The sequence below is a fragment of the Polyergus mexicanus genome, unplaced genomic scaffold, assembly GCF_030449975.1.
Source record: "Polyergus mexicanus isolate NDT 795.1 unplaced genomic scaffold, iyPolMexi1.0 SCAF_14, whole genome shotgun sequence".
Lineage (NCBI taxonomy): Eukaryota > Metazoa > Arthropoda > Insecta > Hymenoptera > Formicidae > Polyergus > Polyergus mexicanus.
The window spans coordinates 7,160,513-7,187,916 of NW_027223334.1; the positions used below are offsets into that span (position 1 = coordinate 7,160,513).

General features: G+C 33.6%; 8 protein-coding genes across 12 annotated transcripts; 5 read left to right on the forward strand and 3 right to left on the reverse strand.

The window, feature by feature from the left end:
• The first annotated feature begins 575 nt into the window (after positions 1 to 575).
• On the forward strand, positions 576 to 3,862 carry LOC138939316 (pancreatic lipase-related protein 2). Its single transcript, XM_070306985.1, has 7 exons — positions 576 to 790; positions 899 to 1,001; positions 1,937 to 2,085; positions 2,437 to 2,682; positions 2,985 to 3,191; positions 3,309 to 3,465; positions 3,558 to 3,862. Exons 1-7 carry the CDS (start codon positions 742 to 744, stop codon positions 3,613 to 3,615), a joined length of 969 nt encoding a protein of 322 aa, XP_070163086.1. The 5' UTR covers positions 576 to 741; the 3' UTR covers positions 3,616 to 3,862.
• Positions 3,863 to 4,131: 269 nt separating this feature from the next.
• Positions 4,132 to 7,579, forward strand: LOC138939374 (ionotropic receptor 75a-like). The gene is made up of 10 exons (XM_070307078.1): positions 4,132 to 4,393; positions 4,518 to 4,696; positions 4,940 to 5,248; positions 5,336 to 5,463; positions 5,528 to 5,689; positions 5,770 to 5,984; positions 6,140 to 6,354; positions 6,517 to 6,785; positions 7,015 to 7,224; positions 7,434 to 7,579. The coding sequence occupies exons 1-10, from the start codon at positions 4,246 to 4,248 to the stop codon at positions 7,525 to 7,527; spliced, it is 1,929 nt and encodes a 642-aa protein (XP_070163179.1). The 5' UTR covers positions 4,132 to 4,245; the 3' UTR covers positions 7,528 to 7,579.
• Positions 7,580 to 7,920: 341 nt separating this feature from the next.
• LOC138939272 (ionotropic receptor 75a-like) lies at positions 7,921 to 10,842 on the forward strand. Of its 2 annotated transcripts, none has more exons than XM_070306919.1 (10): positions 7,921 to 8,131; positions 8,260 to 8,429; positions 8,530 to 8,838; positions 8,957 to 9,084; positions 9,145 to 9,318; positions 9,385 to 9,596; positions 9,670 to 9,884; positions 10,032 to 10,303; positions 10,370 to 10,576; positions 10,640 to 10,842. In XM_070306919.1, exons 1-10 carry the CDS (start codon positions 7,996 to 7,998, stop codon positions 10,719 to 10,721), a joined length of 1,905 nt encoding a protein of 634 aa, XP_070163020.1. In that variant the 5' UTR covers positions 7,921 to 7,995; the 3' UTR covers positions 10,722 to 10,842. The 2 variants fall into 2 exon arrangements, with proteins under 2 accessions (XP_070163020.1, XP_070163021.1); XM_070306920.1 differs by having other exon boundaries at positions 9,157 to 9,318.
• A 50-nt stretch (positions 10,843 to 10,892) lies between these two features.
• LOC138939271 (ionotropic receptor 75a) lies at positions 10,893 to 14,504 on the forward strand. Of its 2 annotated transcripts, XM_070306918.1 has the most exons (9): positions 10,893 to 11,705; positions 11,790 to 11,956; positions 12,046 to 12,357; positions 12,424 to 12,551; positions 12,646 to 12,807; positions 13,096 to 13,304; positions 13,382 to 13,596; positions 13,679 to 13,947; positions 14,069 to 14,504. In XM_070306918.1, the coding sequence occupies exons 1-9, from the start codon at positions 11,570 to 11,572 to the stop codon at positions 14,418 to 14,420; spliced, it is 1,950 nt and encodes a 649-aa protein (XP_070163019.1). In that variant the 5' UTR covers positions 10,893 to 11,569; the 3' UTR covers positions 14,421 to 14,504. The 2 variants fall into 2 exon arrangements, with proteins under 2 accessions (XP_070163019.1, XP_070163018.1); XM_070306917.1 differs by having other exon boundaries at positions 10,893 to 11,956.
• Metrs (methionyl-tRNA synthetase 1) lies at positions 14,454 to 19,719 on the reverse strand. The gene is made up of 16 exons (XM_070306916.1): positions 19,311 to 19,719; positions 18,963 to 19,114; positions 18,761 to 18,880; positions 18,524 to 18,673; positions 18,317 to 18,442; positions 17,975 to 18,090; positions 17,767 to 17,883; positions 17,644 to 17,682; positions 17,407 to 17,571; positions 17,047 to 17,323; positions 16,580 to 16,964; positions 16,094 to 16,307; positions 15,764 to 16,003; positions 15,333 to 15,669; positions 15,031 to 15,261; positions 14,454 to 14,950 (listed from the first exon to the last, which is right to left on the reverse strand). Exons 1-16 carry the CDS (start codon positions 19,411 to 19,413, stop codon positions 14,801 to 14,803), a joined length of 2,922 nt encoding a protein of 973 aa, XP_070163017.1. The 5' UTR covers positions 19,414 to 19,719; the 3' UTR covers positions 14,454 to 14,800.
• A 67-nt stretch (positions 19,720 to 19,786) lies between these two features.
• LOC138939273 (uncharacterized) lies at positions 19,787 to 22,144 on the reverse strand. Of its 3 annotated transcripts, none has more exons than XM_070306922.1 (5): positions 21,977 to 22,144; positions 21,608 to 21,819; positions 20,943 to 21,399; positions 20,787 to 20,864; positions 19,787 to 20,662 (listed from the first exon to the last, which is right to left on the reverse strand). In XM_070306922.1, exons 2-5 carry the CDS (start codon positions 21,684 to 21,686, stop codon positions 20,329 to 20,331), a joined length of 948 nt encoding a protein of 315 aa, XP_070163023.1. In that variant the 5' UTR covers positions 21,687 to 21,819; positions 21,977 to 22,144; the 3' UTR covers positions 19,787 to 20,328. The 3 variants fall into 3 exon arrangements, with proteins under 3 accessions (XP_070163023.1, XP_070163024.1, XP_070163022.1); XM_070306923.1 differs by having other exon boundaries at positions 21,973 to 22,144; XM_070306921.1 differs by having other exon boundaries at positions 21,608 to 22,144.
• Positions 22,145 to 22,594: 450 nt separating this feature from the next.
• LOC138939413 (bleomycin hydrolase) lies at positions 22,595 to 25,589 on the forward strand. Its single transcript, XM_070307174.1, has 4 exons — positions 22,595 to 22,897; positions 23,318 to 23,628; positions 23,725 to 24,552; positions 24,629 to 25,589. Exons 1-4 carry the CDS (start codon positions 22,888 to 22,890, stop codon positions 24,845 to 24,847), a joined length of 1,368 nt encoding a protein of 455 aa, XP_070163275.1. The 5' UTR covers positions 22,595 to 22,887; the 3' UTR covers positions 24,848 to 25,589.
• Positions 25,590 to 25,702: 113 nt separating this feature from the next.
• LOC138939414 (uncharacterized protein F58A4.6) lies at positions 25,703 to 27,138 on the reverse strand. Its single transcript, XM_070307175.1, has 3 exons — positions 26,369 to 27,138; positions 26,163 to 26,277; positions 25,703 to 26,080 (listed from the first exon to the last, which is right to left on the reverse strand). The coding sequence occupies exons 1-3, from the start codon at positions 26,797 to 26,799 to the stop codon at positions 25,784 to 25,786; spliced, it is 843 nt and encodes a 280-aa protein (XP_070163276.1). The 5' UTR covers positions 26,800 to 27,138; the 3' UTR covers positions 25,703 to 25,783.
• Positions 27,139 to 27,404: the final 266 nt, after the last annotated feature.

The window sequence follows — 27,404 nt, forward strand, 5'->3', positions numbered from 1 at the left end:
ATTAAACAATATTATTCAAATTGTGACGATATTTTCAACTTTGCATAATTTCAAATGACTAACGTACCGTTTCATTAACATGGTATCAATAAAAGGTAAAAAGAAACAATAATTCTGTTTTTTTTTTCATTGTTTTAAATCAAAAGAAAATATTCAAAAAAGAATGTATTGCAAAAGTTCATACTTTTATTTTGAAGTATAAAAACATTAACCTTTGAAAATGTTAAGTAAGCCTTTTATAATAATCAAATCTCTCTCCTCTTTCCTAAATAATGGCTGCAATTAACAAATTAAAACATGATCTATCGAAATATATATATATATCCTAAAAATTAAATTTATTTTATAAATATTTCGAAAATGTGATTTCTTATAGAGAGAAGAAGAAGGAAATTAAAACATATGTTACAGCTAATATGCAGTGGTTTAATATTAATTAATTTCTTGAAATTAATTCTTTTGTATTATTTAATTAAAAAATAAATACTGCGTAGCATCGAATATGAAATTATCATTTGAAATGTTGCCGGTAAGATCGTTCTTAATATCGGCGCTATGGTAATGAATGTATTAATGAGTTAGGCGCTCTTATCGTACTCTCGAGAGCTAGTCGACGAACAAAAAGAAAACGCGCGGGATGAATGACGGACCGAGACGTTAAGCCGACCAAGTTAAAGTAGTAGTAATCTGGTGCATCTCGTGAGGACAGCTGGTGTGTCGTACAGCGTACAATTCAAAGATATGTCATTCGAATTTTTCATCCTTTCGACCATCATCTTCGCCTGGTCAGGTAATCATCGGTTATCGGATTCGAGATCTCAATTTATACAAAACAGATTTCTTTTTTCCTTCACGAATTTCGGTTGATGTCGATTAATCCTTCAGTTTTTAATTTCAGCGTATGCATATCCGGAAGATACTCTGCTGAACGATGACGCGCGGGCATCGATTATTGAGACAATATTGGAACGCGAACCGGCGACCTTCAAATTGTACACCAGGTGCGTGCAACCCTTTATTTATGTTAGATAACGATTTACAATGAGATATAAAAAACGAGTGTGAATCTATAATATTAATATAAAATACAAAATATTATATAATGTATATAAGTTATATTAAAAATATTTTATTAATGTATTATAATATATTATATATATTATATAATATTATACAATATGGATGAGATGACAAATTTTGTTTGAACAATTGGGCGAAGGAATGAAAGAGAATTGTTGTGGTATTGACTATAAATTAACTTGAACGAGAGGGAGGGAGAGCCATTCACGAACATTATAATTGATTTAAAATCAAATTGCATAATATATTGTGCGAATTTCGTGTGTCGTTATATTGTTCATATATAAAAATATCTTCTTGATATTTTTCAAATAATTATTTTATATATTCGCAATTGTAGAGATATCTCTTAGCACCGATCGAGAATCAATCATACGTCGACACGACTAATTTCCATGCACCGCGGTACGTTATCGCAAACTGCCCCGTGGAGGATGCATCAGTTTTTTAATGATACGTGCAATCAGCGAGTATTCTATTCTCAGCGCTGACGTTCGATCAACTATCGAGCATCGAGGCGCCGTGTCGCATCACATTGTGTCGCGTCGCATTGACGCCTGAATATCGCGCCCTCGGATTCCCCCCCCCCTCTCTTGTATTTTTTTCTTTTTCTTTTTTCAACAGAAAAGATGACCGAGAAAGCGAGAAAGGGACGCCACTTTGACGTCCTAAATTCTTTTTCACATTATACTAGGATAATAATACAAATTTCGAAACCTATCCGCGATAATAAAATCATCGCGGTATTTGGCTGTGCGATTTTATATTTTAACATTCATAATATCCAAAGCGCATTCATACATTTAACATTGACAACTTGCAATACAAATCGTCATTAAGGTATTATTTTGCGCAGAGAGAACCCATTCGGCGAAGAACAATTATTTCTGAATAACACCGAGGTGCTGTACGCATCGCACTTTAACGAAAGCAGACCGACCAAGTTTATCGTTCACGGATTCAGCGATACCGGGAACGAAGGCTGGATACGAGATCTAATAGGCGGTGGGTCGACATGGATATTGCGTCGCAATTTGCGCATTTTTTATATACTGCTGCTATTACTACTATTACTTTCACAAACAATCAGGGTCAGCCTATTTCGGTAAATACGGAATCGACGACGTTGTCGGTTCAAGAGTCAGCGCGATAACAGTTTAATTAATCGTTTTTGCAAGTTTTTGCTCGCTCTTCGTCCACAGAAACTTTGCGGAAGAATTCCAAGTTCTTTTTTATATCATGCGATTTTCTGATCCGATAATTTGACCGTTCTCTTCTCTCTTATCTTATACATAGCGTCGTTTCCGAATAAAAATAAAAAAGGAATAGAGATATAACATTTAATTGCATTTTTAGCGTATCTGCTTTATCAGGATGTGAACGTGATAGTCGTCGGTTGGGGAATTTTGGCATCTGACGCCTATCCAGTGGCAGCTAAGAATACGCGTCTCGTCGGTGAGTATTTAGGCCAATTCTTGGAATTCTTAAATCGGGATTCGAACCTGGAGTACAAGGATGTGCACATTAGCGGTCATAGTCTAGGATCCTACGTGGCAGGCTTCGCCGGAGCTTATCACGATGGACGTGTCGGAAGAATAACAGGTAGGACAGAGCATGATCGCCTATCATCATCCTTATATATGTGTGATAAAAGTACACTGCAAAATTGTTTTTATGACATTTTTTAGAATATAATTACATCATATTTATAATAATTTTTTCTTCCTAAAATTTTTATGTTTATCAATTTAATAAAACGACATTAAATAAATACAAAGTTATATGTAAATTAGAATTGCCATATTTTTTGAAACATATTACTGAAAAAATAATAGCATTAGAAAATAATTACAAATAAAAGACAACGAAAAATGCCATTATAATTTACAATTTTTTCTTGAAAGGATTGGATCCTGCGAGTCCTCTGTTTGAGACCATTTCCGGCATAGTTGATCCAGAATATCGATTGGATCCGACCGATGCTCAATTTGTAGATGTGATACATACTAGCGGTCCGACATTTGGATTCCTGGCGCCGTTAGGACATGCTGATTTTTATCCCAACGACGGCAAGATTCCTCAACCTGGATGCTCTTTTGTGCCGACAATAAGTAAGTATTGTATATAAAAAGTATTAAGTGTTATTGCATCTTTACTGTGAAGAATATCGAAATAAAAATATGATGATATGGACGATACATATATCTTAATGCCACTTTATATTACAGCTTATTGTAGTCATTCGCGGGCGCATCAGCTTATGACTGAGAGCATCGGCAGTACGGTGGGCTTCAAAGCAAGAATGTGCGAAAGCTGGGAAAAATACAAGGAGCAACTTTGCGATTACAATCCGGTCGTATTGATGGGCGAATACGCTTCTACGTCGTAAGTTGTCTCTCTATTTTTATACTCTGTTATAAATTTCCCGAGGATGGTTATAAAGGACCGATCCAATGATTTGTTTCCCTCTCATCCAGATTACGTGGCAAATTTTATCTGTCGACCAATGGCGCTCCTCCGTACGCACTACAGTAAATATTCTAAATATCGATCTTAAGGGATTTTGAGCTGAAAATTTGTGAACTCACGATTCGAAAACGATGATCGTGTATAATAATTTGTACTATAGTCATTTATAAGTTACCTTATTTATAAAACTTTCCATTCTGAGCGTGTACAGAACATACATCGCGCGCACCGTATACCGGAATGTACCTTTAATATTACGTAATGTGTGTTTTACATACATATAATTTTAAAAAGAGTACAAATTACATTAATTGTGACTACGATTTTAAATCAATTCCTTATACACCTTGTTACTTTTTCCATTTAAAATTCCTTAATTCCTAATAATATCAAAAAAATTTCCGAGATTTTTTATTATTCTCAAGTTCAAAAATATAATAATTTCAAAATAGCATTGCACATGCGAAAGAGAAAGAAGGAAAAATAAGTCTAATAAATTAATAATTAGGTTTAAGATAGATAAGTAAGTAAATCGATTGAGAAGATTATTATTTCAAATCTTGAATACTTAAAATGAAACACTCATAAAAGACTTGTCCATTGAATATTTGACGATGCGGCGGGCAGAGGACGCGTATTGTTTTCTTTTTCGAACTCTTTATATTATATGTCTGTGCAATCCATACAGCTTACGAAATGCTTCGCGGAAAATGGAAACTATTGCTCTCTCTTTTGTCGCGTTTTCTTCTCGTTTCTTGCATGAAAGACAATATCATGATCCGAGATTACTTTATACATAAAGGCATATATAGTGTCGTAGGATTTTCCTGCGAGAGTTTCGAAAGTGCGTAAAAATATTTGAATAAGACACACACACACACACACACACACACACACACACACACACACACACACACACACATATTAATATATATAATTACAAGCAAAGATTCTTTCCCGCGTAACAGACAACGTGAAATTTGCGAAGACATTTAATGATGTCTTTATACTCGCATCAATATGGAATCTCAAATCCGTGGTTGGATCATCAACTCTCAAGAAACTTTTACAGAGTAATTATCGCAATTTAGGAATCTACGTGGACGCACGATGCGACACTCACAATTACACCGTATTATATTCCGAGGTAAAAGTATTCCTCTCTAAGAGAACTTTAACTATTACAGAGATTGTATATTAATTATTGAGAATTTATGTAAAAATAAGAAAATATGTAATATAATGTAAAAGTAAGAAAATAATATGTATCAAGATGCATGATCGGAGAAGGAAAGAGCAGGCAAGGGTCATGAAAGATAACAAAACCGTGAATGTCGAAGCAGCAATCGCTCGCAAAATTCTTGATATTAACTTCTTTTTAATTGATTAGGCTACAAAATATCTTATGTATGACGAGATGCATAAATGGCTAATTTTGGGAGAAAAGTTGAACGACACCGTTAGTTTTTTGAATGACAACGCCTTTAGTATAGTTACCGACGTTACGATCGCCATACCATCTCTCACCGGTTATAATTTATACGACGTATATAATCCTTGCAAAGCACGCGGTGGTTCTTTAAATGTAACTGCTTTGGGTTACTGGACTGAGAAATCCGGCATAGCTATCAGATTGAAGCAATCGAAGTATGAAAGACGCTCTAATTTACACGGTATGAAGCTCAAAGTGGGAATTTTAGTAAGTAATCGAAATTGTTCTATGGCACACATACGCACAAAATGAATATAAAGTATAATTTATTGTTAATCTTTTTTTTTTTTGTAGCTGCCAAAAACATTTTACAATTTGTCAACGGAGCATATTATATTGGATCCAGATATGAAGGCAAAATATGGTCGATCCCAATTTCTTTATACAATCTTGTTATACATGACTGATCTTTTCAACTTCACGTAAGATTCAACGAAGACTTTTCGAGCACTTTTCAAGAACTTCTTTTATGCATGGTTTTTTTAGTATAGAAATTGTGGAAGTGAATCCAAAAAAACAACAGGACAATTCCGCGCCCATGTTTGGTGCTTTTCAGAAAAAAATGGTAGATATCTCGGCCAGTCCAATCGTGATGAAAACTGAAAGATTACGAAAGGGAGATATTATTGGTCCAGTTTGGCCGATACGGTGCGTAATTTCGCGATATACGATTTATAATTATATAAAAGTTATTTTACCTACTCATTTTGATACTTTTCTATGCATAGATCGTGTTTTTTATTTCGTACAATATCCTCGGCAAATATGAAGACGGAGCAATTTTTACGACCGTTAAACGTTGAAGTATGGTATGTGATACTTTGTACGATGATAGTCGCTATGTCAGTTCTGGTAATATTGATCAGACAGGAAGGCATTCAGAGTCTAACAGAGGGTTACGGTATTTCTATTCTTCTTACCATAGGTGCTGTTTCTCAGCAAGGTATACCTATGAATCCTTATGAATCTCTTCAATCATTTATATTAAGTATATCTATACGTTATATTAAGTATCGTTGATATTAAATATATATTGCTTTTTGAGTTAAATAATGTACGCTAAATAAAGAGGCTTCGGTAGATTAAGCTTATTTGCAGGCTCCATATTTGTTCCAATACGTTATGCGGGTCGCATAGCTTTCATACACATTATGCTCTTCAGCGTGTTGATCCTGAACTATTATTCGGCGAGCATCGTGTCGGATCGATTAAAGAACATAGGCCAGAAAATGAATGATTCATTGATCAGTTTGGCAGATAGTAATCTAAAAGTGATGACCGAATCTACACCATATATTCGTTCTTTTCTACAGGTAGACATTTTCATGATATATCGTTATATGTAATTCAAGTAATGAAATTTTATAGAAAAAGAACCTACAATAAAATCGAGCTTGTTCTTTTATTCAAAATATATTCTTTTATACGATATCCATGTGAACCTATACCTATCTGTCTTTTTGTACCACCGGAAGTCACCGGAGAAAGAGGTACGATACTTTAATGAGAAACGATGGGACAAAATACCGGAATCCAAGCGATATTTGTCACTGGCGGAAGGTCTGAATCGCGTGGCTGAGGGCAACCTGGCCTATCACACGTCGATAGAATCAGCGTATCCGTACATCGAACGGCATTTCTATCCGCGAATGATATGCGAATTGACAGAAGTTCATCTATTTCGCACGGTCCTCGCCCTTTGGGGCAGATATAGAAGCCCGTTTACTCCGTTATTAAGAATCGGGTAGGAGAATTATTATCCGTCGTTATTATTACAATAAAAAGCACGGTTTCCAAAAAAAAAAAAATATATATATATAATACATTATTATATTTTACTCATATTATTATTGTTATCTTTGTAATGGCATCATTAAATAGACACTTTCGTGTGTTTGAATATACATTTTTATATTTTTATATGTAATAAGTAGATTATTACATCTCTTATTAATATATGTATATTATTGTAGCTTGACCAAACTGTATGATATGGGTATACATAAGCGACAGTTAAAACTTTGGTCGGCAAGGAAGCCATTCTGTCCAAGGAATATTTTGATCGCTGAACCATTATCGATCCATGAAGCTACACCTATTTTCGTATTTATTAGTGTTTCCATTGCACTGTCCCTCGTGATCTGCATAATAGAGAACTTGATCCACTGGATGCAATCCAAGCGGTAATAAGCAATTAAATGAGTGAAGATTTAAGAAGAGCGGATAACAATTTTCAAATTATTTATTTAATTATTTCATGTTATTTTTTTTCTTTTGTTCTCTCTTTCATCAAATATTTATTTCTATATTTCTTGCATGTTTTTAGAGAATTTGCTCTAGAATATCAATAAATGCACTTATTTATCTATGTATATCTCCATTTTTTTTACAGATTATTAATTCCTACGCTACAAAGAAGATTGCGTTTCTCGGCATTAATGAAGCACATATCTATTGATCGAAACAGAATATTCTCGTGTGAATAAACTAATAATCTACAATTTTTATTATACATATTATCTATCTTGAAATGCTTATTAGATGTTATCACAAATAGTTTGTATGTTTCGCGGTTGAACATGGACGTAAATAATTAATTAATGTCACATGCAATTTATTGTTTAATATGTATAGTCCGATAGTAATGCATTTTCTATAATAGTCTCCATTTTCTGACAAAACTCGATATCATTGCGGCGAATCATGAATAAACGACCAGACATATAACTGTGACATCATATATTGAATATTATATTAATACTGAAAAATTCAGAGCGCATGCTTTGCAACCAATCCATGCGAAATTAATCGAGCTTTATTTCTATTTCTGTTAGTTATTTCCTCCATTCTTGTATTCGTATTAGCAGACGTGGCGTTGCTTAAAATCTCACAAATTGCTTTAATTTTTTTACACAATAACATTTGCAATCTCTGAAAAAATAAATCACGGTGAAATGTACGCAATACTCTTTTTTACTTTATTGCGATTTATTTTTAACGCTAACGCAGGAGATAGCGGTTTTGTTCGCGACTATTTTGTGCACAAGGCAGTGCGAAATGTCGTCGGATTCTCTTGTGGAGATATCACGAGTATGTCTGGTGTATCTGTTAAAATTGTCAGAATTAAATTGTCTGTAGAGAAATTCTAAAATTTGTAGATATTTTTTAAAGAATGTCTGTCTGTCTCTCTCTCTCTCTTCTGTTTTTATTTACCGTAGGCGATTTTCATTTCGTTAAATCGTTGAGTAGAGCCGGTATATTTACGATCGTCAGAAAATACGATACAAATATCAACATAAAACGATTTTTGAACACCGAGATTTGGGGCTTAGGAATCGTCGTAGACTTGCGTTGTTATAACGAGAGTGTCGTAACTATCTTCGCCGAGGTAAAGGAATTTGGAAGAGTCGATAAACCATATATATAATATTACTAATTTTTGTAACATAGAAAAAAAAGGAAAAAAATTAATATTTTGCATTTGTTAGACATCTAAGTATCGCATGTACGACTATTCGTATCATTGGTTGGTTCTGGGATCGAAGTTAAATGATAGCGTGCCGTTCTTGAATGACAGCGCTTACAGCATAATTACCGATTTCGCGCTTGCAATAACAAACGGTAGCAATTACGATCTGTACGATGTTTATAATCATTGCAAATATCGCGGTGGTACGTTGAATGTAACGAAATTGGGTTTGTGGCGGCGAGAAACTGGTCTTGCCATCACTCTCACTCAACCATTGATCCAGAGAAGGGCAAACATGCATGGAATGACATTGAAGATATCAGGCGTGGTTCGTATCATCGAATATATACGTAGTAACAAGAAAAGACGTAGTAACGTAGTGACAAGAAAGAAAAAAATTGTATTATACACAATATAAATTTCTATAATTATTTCATACTACATAGATACAATATAGGCCGAAGAATATGCGATTGGAAGATTATATGCATGACATCAATACAAGATCCTTGGATAGCATGCATAAATTCACGTACGCAATGATATCTCATACCGCCGATCTCTTTAATTTCAGGTATTTCTCTTAAAATAGATTTTTGTCTCGTATTATCGCTGATTAAATCGTTTTAAAAAGCTCTTTTTCAAGGGTACACGCTTCCGAGATAATTTATTGGGATCGTCACAGCGTGCACGGCTTGATATTCGAGATATTACAAAGGAATTACATCGATTTCGCCAGTAATCCCAGGATTATGGTATCTGAGAGATTGGATTATGCCACCCTCATCGGCGCAGCATGGCCGATTCGGTATCAAGAAGATATTAATCTGTTATCTTTTAATTAATAAATAATGAATCTTTCTCCTGCATACAGACCCTGCTTTATGCTGCTGTCCACTCCATCGAACAAAATTAAGCTCGAGATCTTTCTGAAACCGCTCGCCGACCATACTTGGTACTTATGGGCCGTATTTATAATAATCTTTATGTTTGTAATGAGAATAATATTGAGATGCGAGGAAGACAGCAGGCAAGAGAAATATTCGGGCGCTGTAATTCTTACCGTCGGCATTCTCGCTCAACAAGGTATAAAATAATGAATGCAGAGAGATAATAAAAAAGTCGTTTTTTGTCAATTTAACAATGATCTCTTATATAGGTGCAAATTTCTTCCCTAAACGGATCCCAGGCCGTATCACTCTCCTGCAGATCACTGTCTTCAATTGGATTATGTATAATTATTATTCGGCCAGTATAGTGTCGGCTCGTTTAAGCGAGCCACTCGATATGATGGAAGATTCTGTGACCGTCCTCGCGGATAGTAATTTGAAAATCGCCGCAGAAGCTGTGCCATATCTAAATTATTTTTTATATGTATGCGTATATATATATATATATATATATATATATATATATATATATATATATATATATATTTCCAGACACGTTGAGATCATATGAAGACATCAAGTTCTCCAGCAGCGTATGCTTGCACATTATCTGATATATTGAAACTTTTAGAAGCTCAACTGGGAATCGGATTACTTCAGGAAGAAACGCTGGGATCCATTGCCGGAGTCGAAGCGATACTTGCCGATAGAAGAAGGTATGAAACAGGTCAGTCAAGGTATACTGGCCTATCACACGGATCCCAACACTGCGTATCCTTACATTGAAAAGATGTTCGATCCGAGCAAGATCTGCGAATTGACAGAGATTCATTTATTCAAGCAATCCATCATGGGTATGTACGCAAGTTACAACGGTCAATTCACCGAGGTGGCGAAAATCGGGTAAGTTTATATCTTTTTTCTCGCAACAAAAAGCCGTAGCAAAAAATCCAGGAATTTCTTTTGCAGGTTGTATAAGATGTTCAACACCGGTTTACGCGATCGTCAAATAAAATATTGGTCGAGCAGGAAGCCTCAATGCCAGCTCGATACGTTATCCACAAGAAGTATATCCATATATGAGACAGCTCCGGCTTTGATTCTGTTAGCTTTCGGTATGCTCGTCGGATGTGGAATATGCATCGTCGAGAATATCGTTTACTATCGATCCATGAGGTAAATTAAACATCTTTTTGTATGGAAAGTTAGGTGCTACAACGTAATTATATGTTCGCACAGAAAGAAAATGTTGAGGCGATCGATGATGAACAACGACGCAGAGAAGATAGCCGGTACGAGCAAACACAATTTGCTCGAATAAAATTGTCTCGCCTTGAGAAGTAAAATATTTACAAGTCGGTCGTATATTATAATTAGTTCATTCATTAGTGTCTCGTTATCGTAGACTTATTTTGCGCAAAGAAAAGGGAGAGAGAGAGAGAGAGAGAGAGAGAGAGAGAGAGAGAGAGAGAGAGAGAGAGAGAGAGAGAGAGAGAGAGAGAGAGAGAGAGAGAGTTAGATAGGCATGCTACAAATGTAATTTTCCAGTCATTGTCATATTTTGCTCTAATAAAGTCGCTTTGCATTGCAAATAGTTTCCAGGAAACTTTTCTATGAATACTTTCGTAGAAAACAATCGAATAATAGACAAGAGGACAAGCAAATCGATTGTAGATTCAACTTGAGGTTGTGGTAATTGATAGAAAACAGAGACAAAAAATAAAAAAAATTCTGAAACCAGAGAGGAAGTACCGAACGTGTGCTGTATACGGAGTGTCTCGGTAACATCGTGAAACTTTTTAACATATTAATCGTCACATATAAATCGTCTAGATGCGACATTCTTTCGCAAAATTCAAAAGCTATTAATTAAAGAAGTTTTCGTTAAACAAAGATCGATTTAAAGTCGAAAAATCTAGTTGCAAAATGAACGATGAAGACAACGAGACACCCTGTGTACATGGTTAGTATCGGAATAGCCGTTGTGATTATGCTGTCATGTCAATCGACGGACGCGAGTTATGGATGATTTCGAATTCCGCAAATCGTTTCTACTATGTCCCGAATGTATTATTGTCTTGAGTTCGAAATTATTCCAGCATTCCATGTAGAATAAAGATGAGACAAAGTGGTTACAGCATTGTCGCAACAACCTCGTAGTCTACAAGGATGCATTTGTTGGGCATTTTTCTCTCGCAAGTATTTATTATTTTTGCGTATGCGCAAACAAGTGTCATCATTCGGGACTATTTTGTCTACAAGAAGGTAACAAGAGTAGTAGGATTCTCCTGCGGAGATGTGGAAGGTGAGTATAAACAACACGCCTTCTCTTTGTTTCTCTTTCTCTCTCCGTTTTTTCCTCGCGTTTTTTTAATAATCTTCTTCGCAGACGATTTTCTTACGATGAAGCTACTGACTGACGCCGGGATGTCCACGGCGATTAAACCGGTTGGATTCCAAATCAATGTTCTGAGATATCTCGACACCACACGCACCTTAGGTGTGTTTCTGGACATACGATGTCCAAATCAAAACGTCAGCGGCATTTTTGACAAAGTAAGAATTGTGATTTTTATTTTATTTTACCGAAAAAAGATTATATATTCGCAAAATTAAAAAATAAAGAATAAAATCTGTATATTTAGGCCTCGGCCTATCGCATGTTCGATTATTCATACAATTGGCTGATTCTGGGGAACAACATGAGCCATAGTTTGCAGAGCTTGAACGATAGCCTCTTCAGCATTGTCACGGATTTCGTGATCTTATTGCCGGATCCTGAAGCTAGTTACATTCTCTACGACGTGTATAATCATTGTAAAATGCGTGGCGGAATACTTAATGTCACGCAGCTCGGTACTTGGCAAGAGAACGATGGACTCGCGATTATTTTAACTGACTCGAAGATTATCAGACGTCGAGATTACCACGGATTGCGTATTAAATCGGCCGGAATCGTAAGTCTTAAGTTTAACGAAAAGTGTGTAATTTGTTTACTATATAAGCAACATATATTCATATAGGTACAGCATAGACCAGCAAATATGAGGCTGGTGGATTACTTGGAGGGCGAAGGTCTCGAAATCATGGATAACTGGCCAAAATTCGGATATAGTCTTCTCTCGCATGTCTCCGATATATTTAACTTCACGTAATCAAGATTACGATAACGCCTAAAAATTTTCTCGCATATTCTTCCACACCGTGTATATCATCAATCGCTCAACGAACGTTTTCGCGCGTAGCATGGATCTCATCGAAATCAATCATTGGGACAAGAACGACACCAATGGTCCCGTGATGAGCTTGCTGAAGAGCGATGGAGCCGATTTGGGTTACTTTCCGTCTATCCTGACACTTGAGAGATATGGATATGCGCGTGTCATCTTTCCGCAATGGCCCACGCGGTAAACAGTATCCAATAGAGAGAAAATATAATTAAATAGAGGGAAATAAAAAATATAATAAATGCATAGAGATAAAAGTTATATTTTTGTTAATTTCTTAATTTTAATATGAGAGCACATGATTACAGCTTTGATATTAAAATTAAAAAATTGGTTTAATTAAAAATGAAGTTGATCAGTCTGGCTTCTAGAAGACTCACATATTCATCAATATTTAGATACGATATGTATATATTTTGTCCATAAAGTATTAATATAATATCCACGAGTTTATAATTTCTTATTTAGTTCTTGCTTCATGTTTCGTACCATACCAGCGACGAAGATGAAACCCTGGGTAATATTGAAGCCGTTCGCACCGGACACGTGGTACATGATCGTCGTGATCATGGTGATTACAGTTCTCATCTTGTCCTTCATATTGAAACTGGAGCACGCTAATGATTATGGCTACAGCATCTCGGCGTTGATCACCATCGCCGCATTATGCCAGCAAGGTACATATGATTATACAACATATAAAATAGCAAAAGTACATATTATGTCTTTTCGTTATTTATTATATCACGATCAGGTTTTCCTTCTCTCACCGATCAATCGGCCAGTCGAATCGCTTTGATTCAGATCACAGTTTTCGGCTTATTGGTGTATAATTATTATTCGGCGGCAATAGTGTCTGCTAGATTAAACGAGCCTCTCCAGAAAATGAACGATTCACTTTATTCGCTGGCACGCAGCAAGATGCAATTTGCGGCTGAGAAAAACATTTTCTTTGACTTTTTATTACGGGTAAAAAAGCACATCTTACTATATTAATTTCCGATATTTTTAAGTTTAATGAAGCTTTAGTGAACTTCTATATTGAATCTAGAATCAAAGACCGGACGTACAATACTTCAGGCACATTTGGAACGCTATACCGGAATCAAAGAGATTTATCGCGATTGAGGATGGCGTGGAGAGAATAAAAAGAGGTAGCTTTGCTTTCCACGCAGATCCAGACGATATTTATCCGTCCATTGAAAAAGCGTTCGACAAACAGATGATTTGTCAGCTCACGGAAGTTCATCTATTACAGCCCTCCGAGTTGGGCCTGTGGTCCAATCTTAAAAGTCACTTTCATGAAATCAGCAAAATAGGGTAAGTATATCTTCATAATGTATTAGATTTGCGATAATTTTCACAAGATTTTTTCCTCAAGATGAGGAATAAATATCCCAGGTTGAAATTTATTTAACATTACATGAATTGATATCGTCAGATTATTGAAGATATCCACTTCGGGACTTCGACGACGAGAGATACATCGCCGATCGGCCAGAAGACCTTATTGTCCAACCGATGAACTCTTTGTCTCCAGTGTGACTATCTACGAAGTGGCGCCAATCTTGTTTCTTCTGCTCTTCGGAATGATAATTTCATTGATTATATTTGGGATCGAGCTTGTTTTTTATACGATGCATTCAAAACGAGCACTTGACATTAAAATAGAAAAACATAAAAAAAACAAGATTAAGGATAAAACATCGTCTAAGAATAAGAGTATTCTGGTTCTTCCAAAAATCAAGAAGTCTCTCTTACAAGATTCTAATGATGAAATGATAAAGATATAGATAAAATTTTAGACAATAACAGAATTCTCAATTTCACATGTAAATTATTTATCAGATCACATTACATACACAGGTATATGTAGTTTGAATGAATATATGTTTAAATTAAATATAAATATCTTCCACGATATATGTTTAAATTAAATACAAATATCTTCCATGATCCCTTTCTTAGAATTCTCAATATACAATACGCGAGTATAATATAATAAACATATGCAAAACACATATGGATCTTTTATCTGAATACTATTAATGCATTGTTTTATTTGCGTATAAAAAAAATAATGATATAAATACGATAATTTACATAATTTAGAAAAAAAACATGATAAAAAAAGAAATACTTCGTTTTTATTATAAAAGAAATGAGTTAGAAATTATTTTTTCTTTTTGGATTTCTTATCGACAATGACTGGCGCTGTTCCAGTGAGATTCATTAAACGTTGTTTCAGTTTCAATAATATCTCCACTTGTGGCTTCCACACGCTCCCATCTTCTTTGGCCTTTAATTCTCGTACAAGATTGCCCTAAAGTTGCGACATAGTGTAGTGTAAATCGAGCGCATAATTATGGTAAGAAAAAGTCCTGTTTTTATGATATTCAATACCTGTTTTGCGATAGCCATTTCTAACGCCGCCACGTCTGTTAGAGTATCTCCGTTTTGTTCTGGCACATGCATTGGTTCGACTTTCTTATTTTTCGCGAGTAATTTTTTCTCAGGTGCGTTTGTGTTACTTTTGAGATCATTAAGCTTTTTCTTTAAGTTCAACAAGATTTCTACTTGAGGTTGCCAGATGCTCTTATCATGTTTCGCTTTCAATTCTCTTATTAAATTATCCTAAAAAATACAAAAGATAAGATACAAAAGATGAAATTATTTTCATAGACAGAAGGGAAAGATTTACTAACTTGCTTTGTGATAGCAACTTCTAATGATGCGACACTTTCATCGGAAGTTTTATTTGCCAACAATTCATTATTAGTCTCTTGTTGTCCGGCATATTTCTTGCGTAACATTTCTACTTTTTGATCCTCAATCTTAGTGAATAATGGGTTGGGTTTGCCGATTTTATGCCAAGTAGGTAACATGTTTGTTATTATCTCGGGAATGTAGCCATAACTTTTATTACTCAAACCTAGTTGAGATCTCAATTGTTTAGCTGTAGATGGCATAAAAGGAGCCAAAAGAGCAGATAAAAGGCAAGCTATATTACAGCAAATTGCAACAATAGTTCCAGCCCTTTTCCTATATTGGTTTTTAATCAAAATATTTTTTAATTCAAAAACAAATATTCATATTCAAAAACACACAAAGCAATAATTAAAATTCATGATATTACTTGTCATCGTCAGTTCCCTTAATTTTTATCCATGGCTGTTGGAATTGCATGTATTGGTTGCCGTGTTTTGAAATCGCCAATATGTATTTTAAGCCATCTCTCAACTTAGCTTGCTCCATTGCGTTTATGTAACATGACAATTCGCGTTGTGCCAATGCCAATATGGTCCAATCAGCTTCTTCCGGCCGTTCAATCGGTGGTATGGTAGAATTGAAAAATTTTTCAGAGAATACCAGAGCTCTATCCGTAACAAGTTTTTGGGACTGTTAATAACAGGTTATCATAATGTTAATTATTGTTGTATTACCAAGAAATAAAACAATTACAAACCTGTTGACAAAATTGCCAAGGTTATTCAATAATTCGCAATTGTTTTTCGTAACTAAATCCATCCAATTAAAAGTGGAATCTTGAGTTTCTGGCCTAATGTAGGCTAAATAAAATCGCCATACATCTGCTGGAATGCCAGTATCTCTGGCATCAGTTCCAAATACGCCAATGCCTCTAGATTTGGAGAATTTCTTATCCTCATAATTTAAATATTCTAAAATGGAATAAATATTAAATAATGAAGAGAACTGATAGAAGCAAATGACAGATAAGATACAAAGAAAAAAAAGCGAAATATATAAGTTCGAAAAATATAATTAAGAAAAAGAAATGTTAAAGATATATATATATATATATATATATATATATATATATATAGAGAGAGAGAGAGAGAGAGAGAGAGAGAGAGAGAGAGAAACAGAGGTATAGAATTAGTAAAGTGCATCCAACAAATGTGTATTCTTGTATTCTTTGGAGATATCGTACCAGTTGCCATTAAATACTTGATCAACGTATAATTTTGATTGGCCGCTAACAAATAAGCGGGAAACATTATCGCGTGGAACGGAACGTTATCCTTTGCCATAAATTGGCACAAATCGATTTTCATATCCTGAGCAGGTTGCCACCATTTCTTATATTCTTTAGTATACCTCTTTGTAATACTGATATATCCAAAAGGGGCGTCAAACCAGACGTAAAACACTTTATTTTCGAAACCTTCTACTGGGACCGGTATACCCCATTTCAAATCTCTAGTTATACAACGCGGTTTAAGACCGTCGCGTAACCACGCTTTCGAAACCACTCTCGCGACGCTGGACCATCCTTTCTCCACAGTAGCGGAATATTCTTTCAATTTCTCTTCTATCTGCAATGTATGAGAAAGAGACTTGTAACTTGTATTTGTCAGAAATGTCATCAGTAGAGCAATCACAATATTATAAACTTACTTTGGGTAAATCCAAGAAAAATTGCGTCGAGTTTTTAACAATAGGTCTAGTGTTACACATCTTACATCGAGGATTTATTAATTCGACTGCATTCATAAGATGACCGCAACCATCGCATTGATCACCGCGCGCATCCTCATATTTACATCTAGGACACATGCCCTCCACAAATCTGTCGGCAAGAAACCGATTGCAAGATTCACAATGTAGTTGTTCCACAGTTTCAGTCAATATGTAACCTTGTGATTTGATTTTAAGGAAAAATGCTTGAACAATTCTGAAAGAATGCAAGAAATGATAAAAGAAACAAGTAAGAATTTAAAAAAACTTTATTGATAATATTATTCTATCTACTCTTACTCTGTTTGCTCGGGTGTAGTAGTACGACCAAAATAATCAAATCCTATACCAAACCAACGATAAACATCATTATGTATATCAAAGAATTTATCACAAATAGCTTGAGGAGTTGTTTTCTCTTGCATAGCTTTCGCTTCAGTTGCAGTGCCATACTCGTCGGTCCCACTTAAAATTAAATTATTTCAATTAATTACAGATGTATTACTTTTTTTATATTATCAAAAAAATAATAATTACCTTATATAAAGGGTATTGTAGTTTCTTTGCCTGCAATATCTGTACATGTCAAGAAAATAATATTGCATTAGTGTTACAAATTATGATATATTTATAGATATTTATGTGTACTTATATATAAACCTTGCAAAGATATCGGCCGAAAGAACGCAACCGATAATGTTTCCCAAATGTGGAACATTATTAACATATGGAAGAGCTGATGTTACCAATACATTCCTTTCGCCTTTTTTAGGCAATCTAAAAAAAAAACATAATTATTCTTAAATAATTCTTAATTTCATGAATTCATATATATTGTGCATAAATTTATACAATCTATCCAACTTACATGGGATATGAACATTCTTTGACTTCTGGATATTGTCCAGTAGTCCAGCTACTTTCTATATTACGAAGTTCTTCTTGACTAACAGTTTCCATCTCTTTTTCCTTAGTTAGGCTAATCTAAAATCATTTAATATATATATATATATATATATATATATATATATATATATATATATATATATATTGACAAACTTTAAATCTAATTGTGTTCCAAGTTTGTTGTTTATAACTTATAAGTAGTATTACTTACATCGACAGAAATCTCAAATATAAAAAAGAAAATTAATTTGTTTGTTTTTAAAACTAAACAATATATTTCACATATAAAGTGCCAAATACTTACATCACTTGATATTGACTCACAAAGTTGTAAATTACTTGAGATAATATTAACAGGAAACCAAGAGGCAGCTTCAATACTTGCAATAGCCTTTGCACCTCTCTCCAAGGAAAACTCTTTAATAGACTCCTGCATATTTATAATAAATTAATGATATATCAAATCTATGTTTATAAAATAATAATTGCATAGTGTGGTGATTATTTATACCTGAATAATTGGTAGCTTCTCAATATTAACTAGCCAATTACTAACATTTACCAGATCCTTGGAAATATCATCTTTGATATCTGCAAGTAATATGGTACTCCAAAGACTTACCCAAATAGAAATATCTGCTGGTGATAAATTACTATGATTCTGAAAAGACAAATATGAGAAAATAAAAAATATAAAATATATTTAAATAAAAGAATAAAATATATATGCATTCATGTCATTTTATACCTCAATTAAGTACTGTTTATCTTGTAATTCACTATTGAGATCTTTTAATAAAGACCATAAGTCTGATTTTTTCTGTGAAGTTTTGAAAGTCCTCACACTTATGTGACTTAATATAGTTGGCTGTAATATATATATTAAATTTAAATATATCCCATTGTTTAAAAAGAAAAAAAATCTTGTTTTAATGTTTACAAAATTATACCTGTAATTGAGAAACTTCCCATTCCAACCATCTATTATTGAGGACCTCCAATTCTTTAGGTATAGGCAATAGAAAACGCAATGCTGAAGAGATACTGAATAAGGATAACCCTGAGGGTATAGTTAGCGTTGGTAAACGACCCAGAGCGGCATCTGTACATAATGCAATACATGCTATTATTGCATGAAAAACGACATGTATGCTACGTGTATATTAATTGAAATATTAATTGAAATATTAAAATAAAAAATAATCTATTCTCTAAATATCTCTCTTAATTCTGCTAAAACTTTATTTAATTACAAGTTAATTATAAGAGTGAGCACAGAAAGAGGTTAATGGACTCACCGCCAGGCTTTAGGACTTTAAGGATAAAAGTCCCCTGAACTAATTTAGCCGCGATAATCAACTTTAACGCATTCGGGTTGTTCTCGTTCGTCGAAATGATCATTGTTACCAATAAATTAATAAATATGTCAATAAATAAGAAAATATGTTAGCGCACAACCGCGAGACATGTGAGCGACTGTATATGAATTAGTCATAGACTTAAAACCTGGTTTCTATGAACTACAAACACGTTGGATTGCATCAGTATATTTATAATCAGGATGCGTACCAGAAACACGCTTTTAGCACTATGAGCATACTCTGATCTTGTTCAACTTCCAGTAAATAACAAAGATAGAACGACGCTTTTAGCGTGTAAGTGTGCTCCCCGACATCGAGTCAAATGTTCGACTGTTGGAAATAGGAACTTGAATAATGTAAAACTGCGTGCATTTCAATATGCATTCGTGTATAGTATCAAATGAGAATTATTTAAATAGGATGTATTTACATCTCTTATAAAAAATGTGTAGGACATTGTAAAATAATTAGACCATTATATGCAAATTTTATGCTATCTCATGCTACTTTTGAGAAGCTAAAGAGTACTAGAATATTTTGACAATATTAGAAATATATTGAATATAAATATTGTGTATATCAATAATATAGACTAATTTATGAAAAATTTGGAAAAAGTGGGTTAAAATTTGATTTCAAATTTTTTATCACTGAAGCAAGACCTTTTGTCTCTTTGTCTACATGATGATTTTCTCGTTTCCATGAAAAATAAGTTTCAATATTTTTATATTAATGTGTATATACATATATATACGTAAAAAAATATTGCATAAATATACAATCTGTTATAAGTTGCCAGATAAGAGAATGTTAATCTTGTAACAGAATTATAAAATATACAACAAAAAAGATATCAGGGTTTCTCTGCATTTAACAAAATAAATAATTCAGTATTTTGCAACTATTAAAAATGTTAACAAGACATTACGCATTTGCTTATCTGACATAGATGACATTATGTTTCTTTTCTAGACTTTAGGATTGTTAAAATTTCTTCGAGTAAATTATTTCTCATTTCTCTCTGTAAATTAGCTTTCTCTCTCTGTTCTTCTGCACGAGCATATGCTTCTTTCTGCATTTCATGCATTTCCATGCATATTTGTAAAATTTTATTTTGTGTTTCATTGCAAGTTTTACTCCTGTTGTCTGTCTTGGTGATTAAATTCTTCATCATACGCTGATAATTTTGCAGATTATCAATTAGCTTCATATGCTGAGCTTCCAATCTTGCATATTGTTCATTATTCTTGCCAGAATTATGTACTCTTTCAGCATTGAATGTAGCATTTCTGTAAATCATTTGTAATTGATCATTAATAATAATTTTCCAAAATCTTTAAGACATTTGTGATTAGTTTAGATCAGTTGTAATTAAATAAATTTTAAACTTCAATTTGACAAGTTGTAACTTACTCTGATTCTATAGCTTCTTCTCCTTTCATTTCTGTATCATCACTTAAAAAGTTTTTGGAAAAGATTTCATCTAAATCCCTGTAATAATATTTAATATATTAATTTGCAATATTAATGCTAATTTATAAACAAAAGAACTATTGGAAACAAACTTACTGTTCATAACTGCAGATATATTTTCCTCTTCCGTTCCTTCTATTATGTATTATCATATTTTTATAAGCGCGTTTCAGTGTTTTGAATCTATTTTCTACTTGCAAAGGAGATACGGTAAATCCATTATCTTGCAAACTCTTGGATATTTCCTGATATGCGAGCTTCATATTTTTTAGTTTTCGATTCCTTACCAGTTCCTTCTTGAGTTTATATTCTTTCAAGAAGATTTTTGTTGAGGCGTCACACCAAGGAAAATGTGCATTCCCACTTTTACTTGTCGATGGGGTATTGGTTTTATCATCTTCAGATATTTCTACCTTGTCATTTTCCGAATCATTCTCAACCATTTCCCATGGATAAACATCAATATATACATCTCTACCATTGACATTGAAGCACATTTGCTCCGCTTTTTCATCAATTTCTGACAGATGTAGTTGGAATACCAAATTGTCTTCTATATATATGCAAATTTATATACTTTTATAACGATTATTTATAATTTATTACTAACTAGACTTAAAGATATATACAAAATATATAGCAAAACCAACAATAAGTATTATGCAATTTTAGCTATATTATATACATATATATATATATATATATATATATATATATATATATATATATAGTAAAATAAAAATATTTATGATCCATTTTACCTTCGCATGTAATTGTAACGAATCCATTGCTGTCTATGATTGGTTTGCCTTCCTCGTCACGTTGAATACAGCCCCTCATTTTTGCTGGGAAAACGCTTCGCAAAAGCCGAATATAATCGATGAAATTATTCGACTCTCTCGAGACACTCAGCACATTTGCTTTTCTTATATCGCAATTAGTTGGGATAAGAAAAAGTTTTCTTCTCTATTCTCTGAAAACGCAATATCTTATTTTCGCGCTTTATTCCATTGCACCTTTTGCACCTTCGATATTTCGACTGCAGAAAGTGTAAAAAGGTGCAGGCGTGGTAAATATATGATCACGGAACTTGTACTGCGTTTCGGCGAAGAACTTTCGTATCTACCTACGATGAGGAAACGCAGGAAACGCTCGCTCGAGAGAGAGGGATGATCGAAGCATCGGAATGGGTACAGAAATATTTTCAAGAGAGAACCCAGATCTCTTATATATTCCAATTCTGCTTCGCGTCATATGCAACGGTAGCGCCATCAAATGCCATTCACGGAATTACTACTACGAGATCGGTAAGGCTGGTCCCTAAACCTGAAATTTTTCATTATTATATTTTTATCAATTCATTATTTCTATCGCGTACACTTGAATATTCAATTACAATATCAATTAACTTAACATCTCCAGTCTCAACTCCGGAGAAGGTGTGTTGTTAGGGGAATAAGTATTTTTTGTTAATATCAAAGAACTTGAGCACTTTAGCAATGTGGGACAAGTTTTCAGATATATGTAATAAGATACATTACAATTAAAGGCGAGCACAATTAATCGAGCAACGTGATTGGTCGAAACCTTACGTCTGTTACGTCTTAAGGTGCCTTTACATGGCAGCGTTAAGCGTCAAGCATCTCCGATTATCGATCACGGGATAAAAAAGACGTGCGACATGCGACCATAGATATATTATATAATATGTTACACGGCACCCTTAATCGGATTTAATAACATCCGTAGTTGTGAAACTGGCCAGTCACAGCTATTCCTCTAAAGAATGGAATGACTGTGATTGGTCAGTCTTAGAACTACGGATGTTATTAAACCCGATTAGGGGTGACATGTAAACGGAGTTTATATATATATGCGTGCGATCTGAGTTTCTATAAACGGCACTTTGAACGTAGTCTAACGTCTAACCGCAGTGTGATATAGGATACAGGAGTATAGGTACAACCAAGTACAATCCGTACAATATACAACTTCTTGGTATCGTCTGAATTGCTTGGAATTGTTTACTATATCCGTTACAATGGTTGTTTGTAAGTTACATAAATTATATTACATACATCGAAAATTTTTCATCGTAGAAAATATTCAATATGAAATACTAATCTAAAAAAAGAAACTTGATTAGATATGAGAACTATATGCAAGAGTGTAACTGACCAACCTTAACCTTCCTATAATATGCCCGATTTTTTGTTCCGAAACAAGCCACACCCCTTTGGCGCTATTAATAATTTAAAAATCAACATATTCATTAGCCGTTATAGCATCGCGCAAATATTTACTTATTGGTATCTTCGCGTAAATAAATCTTCAAGGTCATGATAAAGATATATAATAAAGATTTTTTCGTTTTTGTCGTAACACGCAATTGCAATGTTCTAAAATTACATATAATTAAACCATGTGGAATTAATACTGAATATTTTTCTTTTCCTTTTTTCTTTTCTTAGGTTCTCTAACACAAGATGTTCTTAATCATCTGCGGACAAAGTTTTATGCCGACGACCGTAACGTGTTAGCGCAAAATGTCTGCACGAAAATGAATCCTATCGAAGCCTGCTCTTCGAGGAAGATCTTAGAGGAGACCAGTCATGTTTTCACCGATAAGATCGAGATTGAAGGCAAACCTGTAACTAACCAGAAAAATTCTGGAAGATGCTGGTTGTTTGCCATCTTAAATGTTATGAGGACTAGCTTCATGAAAGAATATAATTTAGATGAGTTTGAGTTTAGCCAGGCTTACTTGTTTTTCTGGGATAAAGTATGTATATATGCCACTTATACGAGACAATATTATATATGTCTTGTTTTATTGTTATATATTCAATTGTTACATGCGATAATATTTTTCCTATAGGTAGAACGTTGCAATTATTTTTTGCATAATATCGTGAACACTGCAAAACGCGGCGAACCGGTTGAAGGCCGTTTAGTTAACTTCTTATTGACCGATCCAACTTCTGATGGCGGCCAGTGGGATATGATTGTAAACCTGATAACTAAATACGGTGTCGTACCAAAAACATGTTTCCCAGAATCATACAGTTGCGAAGCCAGTGTTCGCATGAATAGTTTGTTGAAGAGTAAACTAAGAGAGTATGCGAAAGCTCTGCGAAACATGATCGAGAATGATGCTTCTGATGAGGAATTGAAGACGCGAATAAGCGAGCAGATGACGGTGATTTACCGAATAATCGGCATTTGTCTGGGTATACCCTCTGAGAAGATTGTATGGGAATACTACGATAAATCGAAGAATTACAATCGTATAGGACCCATTACACCATTGGAGTTTTATGAGGTCTATGTGAAACTACATTACAATGTGGACGATAAAGTATGCTTGGTGACCGATCCCCGGCCGGGTAATCCTTACGGGAAACTATATACCGTGGATTGCTTGGGAAATGTTGTAGATGGAAAAACTACTCGCTACAATAATCAACCAGTGGAATTGCTGATGAAACTGTGCGCACGGAGTATTCAAGATAACGAGCCCGTTTGGTTCGGTTGCGATGTTAACAAAAGATTAATAGATAAGCATGGTATCCATGATTTAAAAACTTATAACTTTGAGCTGATGTTTGGCACGGATATTCATCTCGGACTTTCTAAGGCTGATAGACTGCTTTATGGTGACTCCATGATGGTGCATGCAATGATTTTTACAGCTGTTTCAATAGATGTAAGTATTTTTGCAAATACTATGAGTAATAAATTTTATTAATAGGTTATTTAACATTGGGATACTACTCTTTTAGCCTCAAAATGGTAAGATAAAGAAGTTTCGGATAGAGAATTCATGGGGTGAGGATCATGGGCAAAAAGGTTATCAGGTCGTATCCCCTGAATGGTTCAGCGAATTCGTCTTTGAGGCGGTTGTAGATAAAAAATACATACCTGAGGATGTGCTTGCTGTATTCAATCAGGAACCTATCGTTTTACCTGCCTGGGATCCCATGGGCACACTCGCTCATTGATATTAAAGTAGATTTAATCAAATGCAGTGGCAAGCTGCTTTAATTTACAGATGAAAGATTTGAGGCATATTATGAAAAATGAAATATTTAATAAAAATTCGATACAGCGAGCGTACAAAATATAGATATTTTATAACTTACAAGTGAATGTAGTAGTATTAATAAGTGGCTTCGTCATTTATATGAATTTCAAGTCTATCTCTTCTTTATTACATATATGAAGACATTATTTAGGTCAATTATCAAGACTGAATGCATGAGTTACCATATTTGAAATTATAAATTATAAATGATTATTTTTTTTTTTTTGCACATGCATAAAACTGCAGTTTCTGATCATTTGTGTAACATTTGCTAAAACATATTAATTTGTAATATTATGTCCCATATTTTATCATAATAGGCAATAATATATCAATCTTAAATGGAATCTATTATAGTCAAATGATCGTTCCAATATTTCGTTTTTAATTCAATAAACTACGTCAATCTCTCAAAACCAAAAATAAATATTCAAATTGCAAACAATTTTATATATTATATTACATACAAGTTGAAGAATTTTCGTTATCTAAGTAAGTGCAGTAATGTATGATGTAATATAGAGGCATTTGTATCTCTGTATATGTCAATTTTTAAATTACATGCATATATTACAACATAAAGCAATAGAAGAATTATAAATATATATGCGCATGTATGTATAAATAGATATGTCAAATTTATAATAAATACTTGCCAATGATTGATGCAAATGTTTGATAAATAGATCAATTTGCATTTATTACTACCTATTGTTTTTGCTTGGGTTATAAGCAATATATAACATTTATTTTAATTAAGAAGAAAATGTTCAATAAATTTTAGAGAACTGTGTGCTTGTAAAATAATATATTATTAACATACTCAAAAACACACATACAAAATTCAAATTTCCTATACTTTTGAAGATATACGCAAAGTTTTAAGTGATACAGACTCTTTTTGTTTGTATTGTTTATAATTATGTTGCAATTTGGCCCATACACCCAGACACATATTTTGTAGACGCACATCCTTCTCTCTGAGTGCAAATTTATAAATTCTCTGTATCATGTATTTTGGAGTAGTAAAGCAACCACGTTGAATTAAGCTTAAAGCAGAATATAATCTGCAACGAGCAATAAGGAGAGGATTATCAAGACGTAATGCTAATTCAAATTGTCTCACTGAAATTTTGCCTGCCATTTCAGCCTATGCGAGAGAAACATTATAGATTAATTGTAGCATACTACCTATGTAACTTGACAAAACGAAAAATTCAGCCTCAACTTACACAATGTTTAAATTCTTCCCCCAATGCAGAAAATGCTCCTCCCAATGTGGACAACCAAGACATAGCACAATCAGTTTCTTGCTTTTCCAAAACCATTTGCATTAATCTTTCGTTCCTAAGAAAATATAAATGTAAAAAAAAAAAAAAAAAAACTAGCTTATCATACAACTTGAAAATTATATTATAAGATCACTGATAAAACTTGCCATTTGTAATCTAAAAATTGTTTTTTTGGCATTCTCAATCTTATAAATATTATCTGTAAATATCCTTCATCAAATGCTAAGTTATTACAAGTCCGCAGAAACGTTTTCAACACTTTCATAGCACTTTTACGATAAATAAATGATTTTGACAACGTTACAGTGTAAGCTGAGACGAGGTAGGAATTGAGTCCCTTTGCACATAGACAAACTGGCTTCGCTACGTTCTTATATGTATTTTCAATATTATCCCCTGCAGGTCCTTTGAATCGTTCACCGATATCGTATTTAAATACTGCTTGTAGTCTGACAATAATATCATTGAAAATCATATTATCCCTGTATATAATCAATCGTAGACGAACATCCATTTCTCGTCTTAATTTATGTAATTCTATAATATTTTGCAGCGTTATCGCACTCGGTCCTTTCATTATGACGTTAAAATTTATTGATAAAATTTATTCACATAATAGTTCTCTATCTAAATTTTCATGATTAATTGGAAATATTGTTAAATCTATAAAATTTATTTAAAACTGGGCTTTATAAATAAATGTGAATCCCATTGTTTGTATTTCATTGACGATTATTCGAATCGATTTGTGGAATTAAGGTTATAATATCGTTTGCAACGTGATATGTACGTATGACATGCATTACACAGATGTGACATAAGAAATGACATCCATTCAAACTGAGATATTGAGAATCATCTGCGAATGTAATCGCTAATAGCGAATTTGATCGCCCGTACTGTACTGCACGTGACATGTGACATGTGACTGCGCTAATGCATACTAAAGACTGTTATATATGAAATATCTAATGCAATATGGCATAATATATGAACACTTGATGAAATAATTAATATATATTTTGCTAAATAATGTGAACAATAATAATACATCATATTATGGGATTTTAATTCTTTAAAATGTTTATGTTATATCTTTAAATATTTAGACAATATATATACATATTCATATGTATAGCAGCCTTTAGTATGCACTAGTGTAGATGACTGAATTCGCTATAA

Bases quoted from the DNA above. Each gene is read 5' to 3' on its own strand.
- LOC138939316 (XM_070306985.1), top strand. From the start codon at position 742: ATGTCATTCGAATTTTTCATCCTTTCGACCATCATCTTCGCCTGGTCA. The intron at 791-898 runs GTAATCATCGGT...TTTTAATTTCAG, and splicing joins CATCATCTTCGCCTGGTCAG to CGTATGCATATCCGGAAGAT. The intron at 1,002-1,936 runs GTGCGTGCAACC...TATTTTGCGCAG, and splicing joins ACCTTCAAATTGTACACCAG to AGAGAACCCATTCGGCGAAG.
- LOC138939374 (XM_070307078.1), top strand. From the start codon at position 4,246: ATGCTTCGCGGAAAATGGAAACTATTGCTCTCTCTTTTGTCGCGTTTT. The intron at 5,249-5,335 runs GTAAGTAATCGA...TTTTTTTTGTAG, and splicing joins AGCTCAAAGTGGGAATTTTA to CTGCCAAAAACATTTTACAA. The intron at 5,464-5,527 runs GTAAGATTCAAC...TGGTTTTTTTAG, and splicing joins ACTGATCTTTTCAACTTCAC to TATAGAAATTGTGGAAGTGA.
- LOC138939272 (XM_070306919.1), top strand. From the start codon at position 7,996: ATGTACGCAATACTCTTTTTTACTTTATTGCGATTTATTTTTAACGCT. The intron at 8,430-8,529 runs GTAAAGGAATTT...TGCATTTGTTAG, and splicing joins TCGTAACTATCTTCGCCGAG to ACATCTAAGTATCGCATGTA. The intron at 10,304-10,369 runs GTAAGTTTATAT...TTTCTTTTGCAG, and splicing joins ACCGAGGTGGCGAAAATCGG to GTTGTATAAGATGTTCAACA.
- LOC138939271 (XM_070306917.1), top strand. From the start codon at position 11,570: ATGCATTTGTTGGGCATTTTTCTCTCGCAAGTATTTATTATTTTTGCG. The intron at 12,358-12,423 runs GTAAGTCTTAAG...ATATTCATATAG, and splicing joins GTATTAAATCGGCCGGAATC to GTACAGCATAGACCAGCAAA. The intron at 13,597-13,678 runs GTAAAAAAGCAC...TATTGAATCTAG, and splicing joins TCTTTGACTTTTTATTACGG to AATCAAAGACCGGACGTACA.
- Metrs (XM_070306916.1), bottom strand. From the start codon at position 19,413: ATGATCATTTCGACGAACGAGAACAACCCGAATGCGTTAAAGTTGATT. The intron at 16,965-17,046 runs GTAAGTTTATAA...CATACATTGCAG, and splicing joins TTTTCTTGGATTTACCCAAA to ATAGAAGAGAAATTGAAAGA. The intron at 15,262-15,332 runs GTTAGTAAATCT...TGTATTTTTTAG, and splicing joins AAGTTGCTATCACAAAGCAA to GATAATTTAATAAGAGAATT.
- LOC138939273 (XM_070306922.1), bottom strand. From the start codon at position 21,686: ATGAGGGGCTGTATTCAACGTGACGAGGAAGGCAAACCAATCATAGAC. The intron at 21,400-21,607 runs GTAAAATGGATC...GCATATATATAG, and splicing joins CGTTACAATTACATGCGAAG to AAGACAATTTGGTATTCCAA. The intron at 20,663-20,786 runs GTAAGTTACAAC...AATGATTTACAG, and splicing joins GAAGAAGCTATAGAATCAGA to AAATGCTACATTCAATGCTG.
- LOC138939413 (XM_070307174.1), top strand. The intron at 23,629-23,724 runs GTATGTATATAT...TTTTTCCTATAG, and splicing joins ACTTGTTTTTCTGGGATAAA to GTAGAACGTTGCAATTATTT. The intron at 24,553-24,628 runs GTAAGTATTTTT...CTACTCTTTTAG, and splicing joins TTACAGCTGTTTCAATAGAT to CCTCAAAATGGTAAGATAAA.
- LOC138939414 (XM_070307175.1), bottom strand. From the start codon at position 26,799: ATGAAAGGACCGAGTGCGATAACGCTGCAAAATATTATAGAATTACAT. The intron at 26,278-26,368 runs GCAAGTTTTATC...ATATTTTCTTAG, and splicing joins CAATTTTTAGATTACAAATG to GAACGAAAGATTAATGCAAA. The intron at 26,081-26,162 runs GTAAGTTGAGGC...TCTCTCGCATAG, and splicing joins GGGAAGAATTTAAACATTGT to GCTGAAATGGCAGGCAAAAT.